Here is an 18049-nt window from a genome sequence, read left to right as displayed (position 1 = left end):
GAAAGCCTGTATTTTTCTATTAATGGAGTTTATAACCGCCACACACTTAACTCTTATAAAAAAAAGTTGCTGTGTAAGAAAAAGAAAACGCAAATAATTTTCTATATGTTTTAAACAGGAACATTAGAGTTTCAGGGAAACAACAGACACCTCAGTATAAATTTACTGTCTCTACCAAATTTTAGACTTCTCTTTATTACAGAGTTTCTTTTTGCCATTTAATGCAGATTCTCCTTTAATCACATATAAACTTGTTCCATTTAAAGTAGTGGGATGGTGAAAGTGGTTCAAGACACTGAGAAGTTAGAGCCATGCATCAGTCTTCTTTTATAACCCCGTTGTAATGCACTTTCACAAACAAAGCTTCAGGGAAAACTTCTTAACGACATGCATCTGTTTGCTTCCGGATACCTACCCAGAGTTTTGAATGAGGATATCCCCTCCCCTGACCCAGGCCCCATGATCATTGTTTTTGAAAGAGATTAATCTGTCAATCAGGGCAGCAACGCGGGGCTTTTCAGGGTCTGCATCTTGATGAGGTCGAAACCTGGGACAGATAAAAACTCAAACACTCAATATAAGAATACGGTTTGTTTTATACGTGTCACATACGTTGGGCTGAGAGAGCCTGAAAGGTAAGCACTCATGCTCATCTGATTGGCAAAGTCCACTCCATGTTTGGAATGGCAGAAGCCAAAACCAGGTGCAGGTCTAGTTCTCTATTTCTAGAAAAGTGTCTTCAGGGTATAACAAAGCAAGAACAGAAAACTTCCCTTTTTCCAGTAATTCTCAGAGGCTTTTGCTCAATGTCGCCGAGTTACTTCAGCTGCATCTAACTTTCTTTTATCCCCTTGCTTTTTCTTTTTGCCCTTCCCAAAGTATCCCCTCCCAACTTGTAATGTAGCATTAATGTGAAAGTTCTATGGAGGGAATTAAAGCTCCTTGGAAGGATACATAGGGCTGACATGCACTATACAAAAAAAAGGCTGGAGGTTTGTCTAACTGCTCCTTCAGATCTTTCAAACTCTTCCGATCTTGAGGAGTGCTCCTTCTTTAAGCACACCTGAGATAATTTTCTATTCTAACCCAGACACTCTGCATTGTTGCCAAGACGGTCTAGCATAGTAAGCTATAGCTGGAATCTATTTTAGACAACAGGAAGAAAGAGCCTTATCAAAGACTGGTGGAAGTTTTCACTTGATTATTCCCAATATCCCAGAAAAAAAAAAGAGGAATACATTGAAAAAAATTATAAAAATACATTTTGAGTGGGTAAAGACATATATGCCCCTTATCCCAATCACCTTGTACTTTGGCTCTGTCCTGCTCCCACCAAGGGAGAAAGGGGAGAATGGGTGAATGTTTGGTTTTGACAGTCTCAAGCTCTTCAATTAACATTTTAATCCCTCCAGTCTTGTTCCACGTACAATGATTAGTGGCCTCATGTAGTTACAGAGTGCCTCATTACTTCTTTGGCTGCTGTGAAACATGTACCTCATCTCATGCACTGAGTTTCTTGCAACTTCTGTTGATGCCCTGTCAACACACTACAGGTTCTCACAGGGCATTATGCTCCTCATATGTCACTCTTGACCGCCTGTTATGACTGAGGTAATCCACAAGGGTTATATGGGTTTTCTGTCAAAACTTTAACTACCAAATTCATTTCCAAATCATGAAGTATTGAGTATCACCAAAATTGGGAATTTTCTGCATCTGCAACTATCACTTGGCTATCCTCATTCTAATACAGGTCAATCAGAAATAAAGATAATCTTATTAACTATATTTTCAGTCTTAATGCTTCGTCATCATAGTAAAATGCTGACAGATGCAGTTATCCAATATTGTCATTTGGCCACTCTCCCAGGCTATTTTATTTGAAGTTCAGGACAAGACTAACCATGCACAGTATAATCTGGAGTTTTCCTGGACTCTCCATTATTTTCTCTCACTCTGTATGCTAAAGAAAACATGGTGGATTGTACTATCTCTGCAAATAGCTGTCAGTAAAACTGTACCACTGGTCTATGATAGGAAGCATTCAGCAGTACGAAAGGCAAGTCAATATATCACTTGGCTCTATTAAGCCTTTCTCTAACAGTTATTAAAAACTGAGTCATAAATCAGAAGAGCAGATTTTGAAATGAGACTTTACTTCTAGCAGCAATTCCAGAAAACGCTTTAAGCATGACAGTAGAGCATGTTTAATAAAACGTCTTCTAAAAGGCTGAAAACTACTCTGAGCAAGGGCTCAGAAGAAACAGCCAACTCCTTTAAAGGCATACCATGCTGCTGTTTCCAGAACAGATAACAAATGAGGGAAAAGAATATATATAAACTTATTGTTTGGTTATCATTTATACATAAATAAATATTTTTATAATTATAAAAATAATTACTATTTTATAAACAAATTACAAATAATTACATTGTATTTAAAATGTTTTTCTCCCATGTGAATATAAGACCAATCTCAGAATTTTGCCATTTTTCACTCACTTGAAAGATAATATACTTTACCTTGCATTGTTGTCCAGACAAAGATATTCTCTTGGATCATCAACGCTAGCATTAGTTATTTTAACACCCTTATCAATGAACAAACCAGCCTGAAACAAGCAACGAAAGAAAATTCATAATATCCAAAACTGAAGATAGAGTAAACATAAAATTTTTAAAATTTAAACTTTACATTGCACTCAATGAATGTATTTTCCGATATAAGTACTCTCTGATCTTTCAGTTTGGCCTCAATTGATATATTGTCTACGGAAAAAACAGCATCTGTCTATGCTAATTTGGGCAGAGGAAAAGAATAGCCTGGGATTAAAAAAAATTAATAATAATGGAAAATCATTACAATTAATTTCAGATTTCTTTCACAACATCTATTTGAGGTTTTACACTTATTTCCAAATCCTGTTCTGGAAAATCTGGAAGCCAATCCTGTGGTGAATTCAAAATATTGTCACAAATGGAAAAAAAAAAAAAATACCACTGTGAAAAATGCTTTGTATTTCATTTTAAAACTAAGCTACCTTCACCACTGAAGCTGATTTTTGCCCAGGCAATCATCAACTTGAAACTTGTGAGAACCCGACAGAAAAACAGGATGATGTCTCAAAGCACACTTGCTGCAAGATATCTGCCACTCAATAATCCAGTATGAAACAGTTTACTTGAAAAAACAGAAGCAGAAGAAAGTATTTGTGTTATCTGCCTGAACTGCATACGCAAATACCTGCAGCTACTTTCACGTCTGATCCAAATTCTGATTACAACTGAGTGCTCCTACATGAGTAGATCCTCAGACCTGCTAGACCTCCTAGTGGAGTTTGCTCTTTTAACATGGAATTTTAGAACATAATCTGCTACCTTTGTTTAAAGATAACACAAGTCACACAGCTGAAACACTTCTTTCTTTACAATGCACTTTTGTATGCAGTATGTTTTAATTCCAATCTGAACAAATGCCCTACGGTACCAAACACACCGTTAACACAACTTCTATAAAACAGTGCATCATTTTGTGGTATCCCAGACACCCAACTGTCAAATAAAATCAGTTTCACTTAGAAAAAAAATATCCAATAGTGATCCTGATCTTTATTACCTAAACTTCAAACACAAATAAATATTTAAAGTTAAGTGGCTTTGTAAGTGTCATTACATTGTTATATATATACACACGCATAGAGCAGTTAGATTCCAAATAAAGTAATTAATTTAAGGATTTTAGCTTTGCTTAGCTGAATGTGGAAGAGATACTAAAAGCTACATTAATAAAACAATACTGAATGCTTGCATATAGGCTGAGAACCCTTTAACTCTTGCCAACGACTGAGGTCCTGAAAACAACCTGGAAGCTTAATCTCTAGTCAAAGACTGTGTCACTATGTGCAAACACCTGAGTTATTGTACATTAGAGACTCAGGAAAACAAGTCACAGCTATTCCAGGAAGTTATTGGATTAATCACAACTGTAATAAAATTTGATGCTTCAACGGTCACCTTTCCTCAGGAAAACAATGCCATCAGTAAGGGAGCAGCATCTGAAATGATACTTCTGAGAAAATGTATTTCATAAGAAATATTAATTGATTTTAGTTGTTTGGGCCTTATGAGGATATTAAACACAATGAATACTTGAAATGTGGCAAGAAACTATACACATGCTGATTATGCACTGTTCTACAACACCTAGATAGAATCATGCAGTTCAAACACAGCATGAATCCATCATCTAACCAGCTTAAAATGTAAACAGACAAGCCCTAATATAGAATAGTTACAAATAAAAAAAACTTTAATTTTTCTTTAATGAGACAGTACATTACCTTAAAATTAGAATGAACCCTGTTGTTATAGAAGATTCCTAGGGGTGTAAGCTCTGACTTGGTTTCAATGGCTAAACTATGAGAATCTCCTGTAGCAACCCTGTGGAACAAATACCATATTCCAGCATCCTGCAAGTAAGGAGAGAATGACATTATTTATAAGTAAGCCTGATACCACTATCAGTGCTGATGTATCTAATCACAAAATAAGCAAATACTAAATTGCACTTGGATATTTTAAGTAAGGCAGTAAGAACGTAGCCCAAACCAACTGTGCACAATGGAATATGTTTTTCAAAATAAAGTCTCTAAACAACTGCCCAGTGAGAAAGCAGAAGTTTGCAAGTAAGGCTATACTCTAGTGAACAATACGCACAAACAATACGCACAAACCAAAAAAAAAACATTTTGCTTCTCAGTGGAGCCATGTAACACCACACGTTTAAGATCCTCTAGTATTTCAAACCAGAAAAGAGTTAATGCAATTCTTGCATTTCAGTTACATTTCATCACACACACTTGATTTTCCTTTGTTTGCTAGAAAATCATACCATTTACAGTAAAATACATTTACCATTCCTCTCCTCCTTACTGTTACAGTCTGACTAAGGTTTGTTCATTTCTACTCACATCAGAATTTAATGACACAGCCAAAAACCCACAAGAGCTTTCAGAAGAAGGGAAAAAAAAAAAAAACACACATCAAGAAGTCTGGCCAGTTCAGAGCACTGTGCCAATAACATGCAGTAATAATTTCAGCATCTGTTCATTTTCTCCACTTCTTCAACATCCCTGGTCTTAAAGAAGTTGTATTTATCTGCTTAATGAGACCCATAAAAGTTCCCCTTTCAATCACAAGAGTGGCATAGCAACAGCACCTGCATACCAGATACCTAAAAACACGAAAAGTTTTGCCTGACTACATGCTCTGTGCCCTTATAAAATAATAATAACAAAGTAATCATTGTATAAGGCACATTAAAGGGTTAAACAGCAGCTAAAGAAACACTGCATAGAGTGTTCCATCTCATGCAAAATAGTCATCATCCTCCTGTTCAAGAAAATTGAATAAAGAAATTCACTCCAGCTTAAAAGATTTTACGCATTTCACTCTGAGGACACAGTCATTTTCCAAACAGTCCTGGAAATTCTGCTTCTCAGTAACATACTCTCATCCGTAATGATGACACACTTTGACATTGCTGGTGATTAACAATTCCAAAGCAAATGTGGATGTTCCATTAATAAAAATACCAAAATCTTACTTCATATATAATTAAAAGCAGCTCTGTGCTTGGCAGACTCAAGTAATTTTTATCCAAAACATATCCTGTTGCTTGGAAAAAAGTTTAATAAACTTAGAAGTTCCTTAAGCACTTGCAAGCATTCAGAAAAATGAAAAAAGTTTTCTCCCCCCTTCCCCACCCCCATATACAACTCAAACAAGAGAAACATCTATTGCCGAAACACCCTTACAATAGGCTTCATTGTGTAACGAAGCAGCTGGAAGGGGGGAGAAGGGGGGGCAATGGAATTATTTTATTTGCTTCTTAATTGTTACATTTTACACCCGCAAAAGCTCTATAGTGCAGATTTTGTACCAACACAGTTGAAGTATTCCGTTTCTGGAACACAGTAAGCTGTAGTCCCTTTATACTACCATGCTTACATCCATGCAAGGGAGGTATATCAGAGTGGCAAAACTTTGTAACGTGCACAAATGTTACTCTGACCACGCACATTCTGGTAACAAAGCGGAGTGACATTCACTGGGATATGCTACAGAGGCAGAAAAAGGACCTTGCAGGTTCTAAGCATCAGATCAAGCAAGCTGTTTCCTGTAACTTAGCCTGCAATGCTAAAACAAGGTAAAGGAATATTACATAAAGCAGGATAAATGGAAAGACATTGCGTTGGGAAGAGAAGAATTTGTTTGATTTGATAAGTGTATTCAGATACTTCCTAGTAGTAGGCAGTCAACCAAAAAAGTTTGTCCAAAACAAAACAAAAAACCACCCCAAAAACCAGACCCCAAACACAAAAGCCAGGCCACACAAAAAGCAGAACAAAATTTTCTAAATTTTTTTTGACATTCTAGATATTTCAACTCATTGAAATATTGACTTCTGTTCTATTAATAAGAACTTATTAAGTATTCTGTACCTAAGAATAAACTGACACACACTCATACTTTACTCCCTGAACTAGAGCCTTTGCAACAACAACAACCTTTTCTGTTTTCCACTCCCACTGATTTCTTCAGAAAAATCTACTCAAAACCACGCACATCTCAGCCTCTCATTCAATGTAGAAGTAGAACATAGTACAGCCCCTCTCCTCCACAACATGTACTGAGCAGTTCAGCTTTGCAAACAGCTGTGGTGAGATTTGCACTAATACAAGGTTCACTACAAGTAAAAACATATCAGTAGTCGCTGCTGGGAAACACATGACTAACAACTGACAATAAAAGTGTTTCAGCTGTTTCTCACACAACGAACATTTTTTGTAGTCATTTTTCATTCCATTGACTGCACCTATGAAGACTAATCTTGCAGACCAGTCACACAGTAAATTCCTGACAACCTACAGAAGATACAGAAGCCTTAAGATGAAATGCACTATAAAAAAAAAAGGATTTACTTCTGCATACACACATAGACACTACTGTCAGGTCTATGAACTACAAAGAGGAAGATGTCTCCTCTGTTCCAGCCACACCTAGACAAACTCTGCACTTGTGATGCCAATATGCTGCCAAATATAAAAATAACATATCCTGCTTAATAATCCTGCTTTAGCAGGGGAGTTGGACTAGGTGATCTCTAGCCGTCCATTCCAACTCTGACAATTCCGTGACTCCATGATATATAAAAAAGAAAAGTTTATGTATTTTTGGCAGTATAAATGTTTCGGGTTTTACAAATACCATTGGCATGAGTAGTTTGTGTTGAATTACATCCATATACCTCACCTGTGAACCTGCTGCTGCATTATTTATAAGATGATTGTTGGGATGAGAAATCCAGAATGTTGAAACTGCCCTGAAATATTATTGAGAAAGAAGTTACTATGGAAAAGGTGTAGCTGCTACAGAAATATCTCCCCTTCCTACTAAGGATGTCAGAAAATACTAAACTGATGTCTGAGGTCATTACTTCACATATGAAATAAAATTCACAAACTCTCCCCCCACATTTAGAAGGCAAAAATGCTTCTTTTTTTAGTTCAATTCACAGTATTTTATTTAATGTTGTTCAGATACTCCATGCAACAATAAACTGTTTCAATAAGCTTCTACAAGAGGTAAGTAGTATGCGGAAAAACTAGTAGCAATAACTTGAGAATTGCATGTCTTTACACAGAAGATGCACCCTTAAAAGCCTGTTGAACAAGTATTGCAAGAAACAATGATCTTCCTACAAAACAACTTATTTTCTCTCTTCAATAAAAGACTAAACACTAATTTCTTTGTTTTTCTTTAAATATTACTACTATGTGAACTACATTTAAGGTGTCTGCATTCATTAAATTATACATAAAAATGTTCCCATCTGTATATTGTCAAGACTTTATCGGCAGTTTAAATGCTGCAGCTGGTTTGGTTTTACTTTTTCACCATGAAATACTCACATGCAGTCTGTGGCTGGCACTGGGACATAACTTCCATACACTTTATCCCTAATACCAATGCACATGCTGCTGTTTCTATCGGTAGGAAGAAGAGTGCCTGGTTTCGTGACTAGCCCAAGGTTGTGGAAAAAAGTATTCCTCTGCTCAATGCCATCTTCTGTGAAGAAACAGTGACCTAGTGTGTCATAGCCAATGGTGTCCTTTATCTGCAGAAATACAAGTTCATTATGTCAGTAGCAATAGCATTTACTGAGATTTATTTGACAAGTACCATTTAGTTTTACTATCTTGGCACAGCTGCAGAGCAAAGCTTCAGTATCAGCAGTTCAGATGATTCAAGCATACAGTTTTATTTATCCCTTACAAACACACTACTATGTCTGGAGAGCTTAGCTGCCTGGAAGAATCTGAAAAAAACAGAATGGTGAGATCTGTTAAAAATAAGATACTGTCTGCACTTGTTCATTTCTTCGTTGCTATACAAAAACATCGCTAAACGTTAAAGTTGAAGAACAGAGGGAACTATTTTTGCTCTAAATGCTCTTTATAACATTTTAACACAGTATGTTTTATTCCCCTTGCACCTACCAGCAAGCCATTGGTTCCATGAACAGTCACACATCTGGAAAAACAGTGATGAATGGAAAGACCTTCCAGGTAAGTCTTAAAACTATAACCTCCTTTTTCATCCACATCCCCACAAAGGTGAAAGTGAACAGGGTAGCTCCCAATCTGCTGCTGGCCCATTTGCTTCAATTCCACATAGGAGAGATGAACAGATGTAAAGTTCTTCAAAATCTGAAAAATATAATGAGAAGTCCAGAACGAATAACCAACTATTTGCATTTCAATGAAGAGAAATTTAAGTTAATACAACATCTACACCAGATGCACAGAAGTTAGATGTACACAGTCACCATAGGCCAACACAATAAACGTTAGAACAACCATTACTGTCTCACTCTATATCCTGCCTTGCAAAACAGTATCCTTCAAAAATAAGTCCACCTGGCTAAAACACGGCAAATTTTCAACAGACATGTTGCCACACTGTTTGGTCTTTACCACCTAGCATGTTAAATATTCTTAATGTATAAGCACATACTGTCCAAATAAACATTAAGTCACCCATGCCAGGGCCTGTCTATACTGAAGCTATACCAGCGCAGCCCACCTGGGACAGGCTTAGCTCAATAAAACCACAGAGTAAGACAGATTCAGAGGAACCTGTTCAGATACCGGGTCTGATTGCCTGCTCAGACAGGGTCAGCTTAAAGAGCTTAAAGGCAGCTGCTCAGTACATTGCCTAGGGAATATCTCCAGCCACAGAGATGCTCATATGACACTCCCTTTCATTTTCCTGGTATCTAAGCAGAATTTGCCTTGTGGAAGCTTGCTCCCATTGCCTTTTGTCCTATCTCTGTGCACCTCCAAGAATTGCTCTGGCCTCTGAACGCTCCCCAGTGTCTGAACACAGCAACAAGATCCCTCCCCTGCACCTTCCCCACACTGAACAAGCCTTGTTCTCTCAGCTACTCCTCACTCATCATCACAGTGTATTCCCACAGGCCACCTTCACTGGACACACCCCAGTGCATTTACATCTTCTTTGCAATGGGAACCCAAAACCAGGCACAGCAGTCCGGAGGAACTCCATAGGTAAGGAAGATATGAAACTGCCTTCAGAATCATAATAGCTTCACAGTAATGCTACCTAATCCAAAGTAAAACGGTGTCTGTACAAGTAACACAGGAAAGCAGAAGTATTTTCTCTCACCTAACCTGCTATAAAACAGAAATCAAGCACAACAGCTAAACTGCAAAGAGCTAAGCTGAGAAAAAAATCCTTTTTATTATTTCATTAACTTACCTGTACTGGGCATTTATCAAAAATAACCATTTTCACAGGTACTTTGTAGTCTAGGGAAACTAGTAATATGGACTGTTTCCCCGTTCTCTAACTGCACTCCTAAGGTCTGTATGCCTAAAATGCAGGGGGATGGTCAAATACAGGCATCCCTGAGATCTGACTCTTAACATTTAAAAACACTAATGCAGTTGTAAAACTACAAACAACCGCCTCTCCTCACTGCCACTAAGCCTCCTTTTATGCTATTGTCCCAGCGACCAGCTGAAAATCCAGGATGATCAAAACCCCTGAGGCCCTAAACATTTGCTAGTGCCCAGGCTCCCTCTGCTTGAGCACGCAAGATTAACATAAGCCGAAAATGCTTTTAGTGCCGAAGTCTAGGTTTGGCAGCAGCTACTCAGCTACTCCAAACAGTCTCCTGGGAACTGTTTAACAACTTTGATGACTCAAAATGTTTGTTTTCTGTTCTGTCTTCCAGACATCTGAGGGGTCTGCTGTATTTGCACTGTTGTGGCAATCAAGGTCACACTTCGCAAGATTCACAGCTTGTCATTATCTTCTTTCATTACATTATCTTAAACACAAAGGAGTGCCTTCAGCCCACCTACTTAGCTTCCACAAAACAAAAGCTGCCACGCAGTAGGGAAAGGGCATATTTTCTTTCCCACCATTATGCCACTATAAAATTGAAATCTGCATCCAAATACCTTAGGAAGAGAAATTTAAACTGTGACCAGCACAGAATGAGTGCAAACGCATTTGCATTTAAAATACAGGGACTCAAACTTCTCCAGCATCAGTGAAGAGCTGATACACTGCTGCTCAATCCTTTCATCTAAAGGATGAAATTAATACAAGTTTAAATACTAGTGTGAATACAAGTTTAAATACTAGTTTCTAAAACACTACTGTCCCTCAGATTTCTTTATGGTTATACAAGAAATTAGACACAGTTTCCTTTACATAACCTTACTACTTTCGCTTTTTTAAAAAATTAAATAAAAAATCACCAAGGTCCAACTCAGTTTCTTTCTTCTCCATGCTTTTCTAGTGCCCAATTTCAGATCAGGAAGATCAGGGAGGGATAACTTGGGGAGGGAGAAAAGCAGTGAAAGGAGGGAAGACAGAGAAGGGAGATCAAACTTTATTCTGCAGTATTACCGGATGCACATGCATGGATGTCACTTGTAAGGTTTAATCCCTGCCCTATAACATTGCAATATATGCTGGATACCTTACAACATTTCATGCATTGATATCCCTTCCTCCAATTCTGCAGATTAAGTCTTGTTGGGTTAGATGTAGTTTTGGGAAAGATGAGAATGAAGTCACTTCTATGCAGAGCAAATGCATGAAGTGGTGTTCTTTTAAGTTTTCAAATCCCTCCAAGTTTATCTTTTTGTCCTCAATATGCCTTTACATGACAGAAAGCTAATTCTAAATGTTTTCCAGACCTTGATATGTCCACCAAATGTATCGTAATTGAAGAACTGACACTCCTTTTCATGATAGCAGGTATTTTCTGTCTCTCCCTTGATTAAGATGTTCCTCGTAAGAACTCCGACTTCTGCCCTCATGTCCACTCCATCAATAACTTCTCCTACATGAGGAAACTGAGGATTTTCTGTCAAAAAAAAAGTTTTGAAGAGAAAAAAAAAAAAAGAAAAAAGAGTTGTCATTGATTAAAAACTAACTTATTTTATATAAGCCAGCTAATTGCAGCAATAAAACCCCTGCATTCTAACAGCTTAACGTGCTGTCCTCCCTTAGCTTTTCCTATGCTAAGGCACACAAAAAGCTTGTTAGATGATAAACATTAACCAGCTAACAACAAGCAAATTCAAGTCTTCCAGATTGCAGTTGACTCAATGATAGTGAAGCATCTTGCAGGATGACAAATCAAGTATGCTACTCCATGTTTCCTTCCAAAACAAAGCGCCATCTATGTAATTTTTATTTTAGTAGGACAACTAATCCTAAATAAATCCCAACATTTTATTTGCAAGTGCATCTTAATTCCAGTCCAATAGTTTGTGAACAGAAGGGATAAAAACCAAAGAAAAGTTTAAATGAACCTAAGGTGTCAAGAAAACTTTTAATAAAACATAGATGCAGGTTTGCTTTAAAAGAAAAGATGCTAGCTGCTTAATCTGTTCCAAGGAAAAATTAAGAACTGAAAATGAGGCCAAACACCTTTAGAAAATACTGTATTCATCCCCCTCTAAAAGAAAGAGTGATTTGCTCTTCTTACTAAATTTGCTTTTTCCTAGACGGCTATTCTGAAGACACAAACTAAAATTAGGGAAAACAACATACTCTGGTTTTACAGTTCTTCCAAAGAAACAACCAATGTCTGTAAATGGGACTGCACTCCTCTCCTTGAAGGCTTACCTTTTCTTTTTCCCTATGTTTGACTAGCATACATAAATCAAACAAAGAGTGAGCAACTAGGCCTCCTGCAAAACAATCCTACTTAGCTTTCTCACTACGACAGTGCCAAAATAGCTAAAAACTTCACAAGAGGTACAAGAAATAATTTCAAAAGATGACAAGTTCTTCAGCATGTCAAGTTTGCCATTCCACAGAAAATTCATTCTTTGAGGAACAAATATATAGGGTGGTTTGGGGATTTTTTAACCAGTATCTGTAACTATGACAAAGGAAACTTGATATTAGGGGCAAAAAAAAAAACAACCCACAAAAACCCCCAGGTCATCTCCTTTAACATCTTTTAAAGAACTATATATAGTTCAAATAGCTTTTACTTTCCAAAAAAAAAGGCCAATATTTTGTATTTTATGCCATATTGTAAATCTTGTTAAAAAAAAATTATATCCTTTAAAAGCAGCTGCTTTTTCACAGCACGTGATTTCCAAGATGAAACAGAATTTGCACATATGCTATTCAGTGGTGACAAAAACCTTGTTAAACTTCATACTGCAACCTTTAAGGCAAGCTTGCTCTTTAAAATACCATGCTCAATAACACATACAATGTGGGACACAAGAACAAAACACAGGAAGTGTCATACTCAATGGCACTAAGTCAGCTCTATGGCTTCACACACACTGGTATCCTCTGATGTACCATCAGGTGATCTTAGATACCCTTTTTCCATATCTGGGACTTCACAATGCAGTAAAACCCATACCCGACCCGTGCTAGCGAATGCTGTGGGATGCAAACTGCACATAGAAACTGACAGTCCCTTAAGACATGGAGGAACAAGAAAGTTTGAGCACATTCACAGAAAGCTGAGAATGAAGAAAGAAGAGTGGTTTGAAGAAGAGGAAGTCACACTGTACAGAAGTGAATAGGACAAAACCAGGCCTTGAAGAGCACTCATGGGCTGCTGCAAGGTAACACTGCAAAATAACATTAGTCTGTGCTACAAACTGATGCTGCAGCCCACCAGAACAGAGTGAGAGGGGAAGCTCAACGCCTGAGGCTGGTGGACCACCAGGGAGAAGGGCGCTGGCACGGATGGGGCATGAGGTGGCAGAAGGGAAACACAAATGCCAGCAGAGCAGGGAGCTCGTCCCACGGGAGGCTCTTGTGAAGTCAGGCAGCATGACTCAGATAATAAAAAAGGAAATGGTCAACAACATGCATGGCCATTTTGCGTGCATCACACCCAAAGGAAAAACAGATTGCAACTACTCAAGGATATCCTGTGTGAGCAGAGGCTTGGAAGTGCCACCTATTTCATAAGCATTTTGCTGTCGGGGGCGGGGGGAGGGGGAGGGGGAGGAGGGGCAACTGAGCAAAAGGAACAAAAAAAAAAAGTTCAAACATTGCCATTTTCTTTTTTCTTCCCTTCCCCTCCCCCCTTCTCCTTTTTTAATCACAACAGAAAAATTTATAATGATAACACTTCAAAAGATGGGAAGGGCGCTACAGGCAAAGGAAACAGTAATGGCCACAACAGCCATTCAAGTATATATAAAGAGAACTAGTGAAAAGACAGAAAGAAGCCAAGCGAGGAAAACAAGCACAATCCCCTTGGAAGAAAACTGAAGTGTTCAATGAACATAGGAAGAAAGGGGAAAGAAAAGTTAGCATAGTGTGAGGCAGACCTGACATTATGCAGAGCAATTTTATAGCAAGGAGAAGGACACGTTCCTGTATATGGCAACAACGCAATACAGAGATAGGTGAACAGGCTGTTCTTTACTCCTCCTGTGGAAAGGGACCGTCCGGGCTGCATAACTGTGAATACGTAGTCCACATGAATATTCAAGTGGTGACTGTACTCAATACCTTTAACTTTGACCTGATGCTTGGTACACTCTGGACAGGGAAGGAGGGTGAATTCCTCCGTCTGATACATTGAATAGTCTGTACTTGCGACGACAATGCGGTCTCCAGGCTCCCAACTACTAACATCATCCACAAGATTCAGTATCACTCCACCTACAGCTTCTACCTGGAAGCCAGAAATTGGGACACCTAATTAAGAAAAAAAAAGTAAACACAATACAAGATTATATTCACCTTTATATGAAACCACATCCAAGAAGATATAAATAATAAATGCATGAGATTTCATATGGCCAAAGACCTCTAAAGTACAATTCTGCTCTGAAACATGCCAGCGTGAGATACCATTACAGCCTGCTTATTTGGTGGATCTCAAATAAAACAAATGGAATAGATAAGAACTAACAGTGATAGGAAAAAAAAAAAAGAATTTTTTTTTTAAACCTAATATCATATGGCAACAATCTGCAGGTCCAGCTACCTCTACTTGATTCAAGTGACATTTTTCTGCCATTTAGAACTCTACTGATGTAATCAAGGACAAAACAAAGTAGGGAGAGTTTCCTTTTTATTCACAACTAATAGGGACGTGGTTTAGTGGTGGTTTCAGCAGAGTAGGTTGATGGCTGGACTCAAGGATCTTAACGGTTGCTTGCAACCTAGATGATTCTATGATTCTATAAGAAAACAGTCTGGCAGGCTAAATTACACACATACTATTTCACTGCCTTGTGATGGATTGGCATAAGTTCAGCAACTGTGGCTTACTCTTGACCCTAACTCTACAGTACCAGCAAGTAAAAGATGTATTTTGATGGATTTTTTTTTAAATATATCTATACTTTTTCATAGGGCTATAACAAACAGTAAAGGAGTATTATCAAATAGCTCAATTAGTTAACAAATAAATATCCAACTACCTTAAAAAAATTCTTCTGAGGCAAATAGAATATTGCTTAGTAATTCTACAAACAGAAAAAGATCACTGTCCATAAAAAGCAAAACTCAGATCAAAGATATCTTAAATACAAAAATCAATAAAGGATAAAAGCAAATGGGTGGTAGTCCTTCCAGGCTGCTTATACCACAGATTCAACTTGGTATAAGAAAAGCTGCATAAAGTCCAGCAAACAACAACAGAAAATTGTAACAAAAATAAAACTTCTCTTGACTTCTATCAAGTTTTCTTTTTAGTATCATAATAATCATCTCAGAAGCTTAGATTTAAAATATACATGACTGATAAATTACTGAAAGAACAGGGAAAAAAAGTATGTTTCAGCCTTTTTTAAGAGCTCTAATATCTATCTAAATATATTAAAATTTCACACACTGTACACAAACAGATTGACAAAATAGGTTGTACTGAAGAACTGTGTTGTCATACTTCATCCACAGTATGGAAAAAAAACACTCAGAAGAAACTACAAAAAACTTACAGTAGCACTCAAATTTAAATTGCAATCAACAGTTACAGTGAAAAAAGCACATACAACATTTTTTACTTCTTCCCCAACTGCAGGATATCACAAAATGCTGTCCTACCATCATTCCACTCGCTGTAAGCTTTCACAACAAACTTCTGACCATCCACTGTGAAAAACTCTTTCTGAGCAAGAGCTTTCCCACCAGTGCTGTGATTTTCATAGTTTCTCACTGATTCATTACAGGAAGAATTTCCACCACCTATAACACCAACGAAAGCCCAGGCTTGCCTATGAAAAACAAAAGTACATCTTTAAATATAATGGTCTCATTGGCCAGTCTGGCCCAAACAACAGTCCTTAACAAATTCTTTATGAGCAGGTAAAGGACAAGACAAGGAGTCATATATAACCCTTTTGCTTGCTCTTCCAAAATAATTTTAAAATGCAACTTCAAAACACAGAATAAAAACGTGCAGACCTCATTGAAAAGAAACATAGTTTAAAATAATTGGATGTCCTATATACAAACTGGCAAATACAAGAGCTCTTAATGAAAAGAAAAGCTCTTAATCTGAAAGAAAAGACTTTCAAATACATTTTTAGTACAACATCCAACAAGATACACTTTTTCCAAAAGGCACATATGAGAGAAGAGCGAAAGAAGCGATACAGGATCCTACTCCCAAACAGCTTTACTCGGGGACAGGAGGACTAGAAGCTGGTGCCAACATTCCTACCGCGGCCTGCTGCCACCATGGCACCACAGCAAGTGGCATTCCAGAGTGGTGGCCAGGAGTCCCAGGAGACCACTCATGCATCAGCCAAGAGAGATGGACACAGCCAGCAGCAGATGCTGGTGATAGCTGTGCTGGACAGGCAATATATTTTGAATATTTCAAGATGTTCACACCCAGAAAAGGCACTGCATACTATTACACAACCTTTGCGTGAGGAGTCACCGATGTTTCTGAAGGCTGAGACCAAGGATTTTTTGCTTTTCCTCCTCACTGGCCTACTCAGTCACCTGAACATCTACTTGGCTGAACACTGGCATGGAGCAGGGAACTATCCTGGATGTCCTTCCCCTTCCTACAGCTCTGCTCAATGCATCCAAGTTTTTGGAAATGAAAAACACACTGCATGACACAGAAAGCTGCCACCAAGTTCAAAAAACAAGACTATTTTGCTGTCCGTTACTACTCTGTAATGCCATAATTATGTGTGCAGAGGAAGTAGTCGAGATCATCTATTAAAAAGCCAAACAATTTTGCATCATTAAAGTTGAATCATTTGCCCCAAATGAAAACAGTGTCAGCTAGCAGGACTGTCGCCTGTTGCTAATGATTGATTCAAAGTCAGATATTAAAACCACCTTCAACCCAGTTGCCTTTATTTCAGTGGCTTCATTATGTTCTTATTGATGGGGAATAAAAGGCCAAATGAAACTGTTTAGTGTTAACCTCTTCATAAGAATTGCATATACTGGTCCAGCTTTTCAGTAGCAGCAGCAAACAAGCTGAACAATTCACATACCAACATTTAAAAAAATTATCAAGATATTTTAATACATGCTATTTTGCAGGAAGAGGCAGAAGAGGAGAGGGATGTAAAGGAGTATTCACCTCCATGCCAAAATATCCTTCCTAGCTTTACAGTGACAACCCTGCTATTCCTCAGTGAGCATCCAGGGAGAACTTCTTGCCCATCTTCCAGAGTGGAACAAGTCAAATTTATGTGCTTACAGAGCCTCTACCGGCTAATGAAAATACATAACAATCAGTTCATCAGAGAAGGAAGAAAGGCTGCTTCTTCCCAGCTGGAGGCTGAAGTTCCTCATTTTAGACAAACCAGCATGGAGGTCACAGGCAGAGACGAACACCAGAAACCCACACCTCCAGGCCAGGTCGGGGCTGGCTAGTCGGGGTGGCTGAACAACCACCACGTGGGCTTCCCTGCTTTTGGGAGGTGGTACCTCTTACAGGACATCTAGGTCTCAGCAGCTCCGACCAAACTGCTTCAGAGGCAGTGCTGCAAGCACTTTCCATCCCATGAACGCACGCTTACAAAGCCACTGACACAAAGGTGCTCCTGTCAGGAACCAAGGTCAGAACACGCCATCCTGACTGACGCCCCAGCCCGCCTCTGCCAAAGCAGAGGGAGGAAACTAACTGGAACCCAGATGCTGGGGGATACTGAGGGGTAAAAATAGAACGGAAAAACTAAATGACCAATTTCCTGGAAAATACTGGAGAATGAATAGAAATAGGTTATACAACACCATCTTAATGGAAGCTGAAGAACAGACTGACAGTTAGTTGGGAGACTTAAGTGTCCCTTCCACTTGTATTGCTAACCCTGTGCAGCACAAAGTCAAGTTCAGAACATGCACCACAAAAAGTAATTTGCAATAACTAAATGAACGGAACAGCAGTTCAAGTTTCCTGCTTTAATAATTCCTATTATATCTCTTCTACTCTCCCACCATCCAAACCCTGACCATCTGAAAAGACCAGTCAAAA

General features: G+C 38.3%; 1 protein-coding gene across 2 annotated transcripts in view; it reads right to left on the bottom strand.

Moving 5' to 3' along the window:
- The window catches only part of CEMIP2 (cell migration inducing hyaluronidase 2), a 37409-nt gene that overhangs the window by 11948 nt on the left and 7412 nt on the right, over nt 1-18049 (bottom strand). Inside the window, exons 4-12 of one of the 2 annotated variants that reach the window (XM_074165909.1) lie at nt 15649-15818; nt 14104-14292; nt 11298-11467; nt 8562-8771; nt 7974-8179; nt 7315-7384; nt 4341-4469; nt 2524-2612; nt 416-547 (exon numbers count right to left, since the gene is read on the bottom strand). In XM_074165909.1, the coding sequence (XP_074022010.1) occupies nt 416-547; nt 2524-2612; nt 4341-4469; nt 7315-7384; nt 7974-8179; nt 8562-8771; nt 11298-11467; nt 14104-14292; nt 15649-15818 (1365 nt within the window). The remainder of the gene's footprint in view (nt 1-415; nt 548-2523; nt 2613-4340; nt 4470-7314; nt 7385-7973; nt 8180-8561; nt 8772-11297; nt 11468-14103; nt 14293-15648; nt 15819-18049) is intronic. The other variant, XM_074165910.1, reaches the window with a different exon arrangement.

This window comes from Numenius arquata, chromosome Z (assembly GCF_964106895.1).
Source record: "Numenius arquata chromosome Z, bNumArq3.hap1.1, whole genome shotgun sequence".
Taxonomy (NCBI): domain Eukaryota; kingdom Metazoa; phylum Chordata; class Aves; order Charadriiformes; family Scolopacidae; genus Numenius; species Numenius arquata.
The sequence above is the reverse complement of the archived record's forward strand: the minus strand, read 5'-3'. Positions and strand labels throughout refer to the sequence as shown.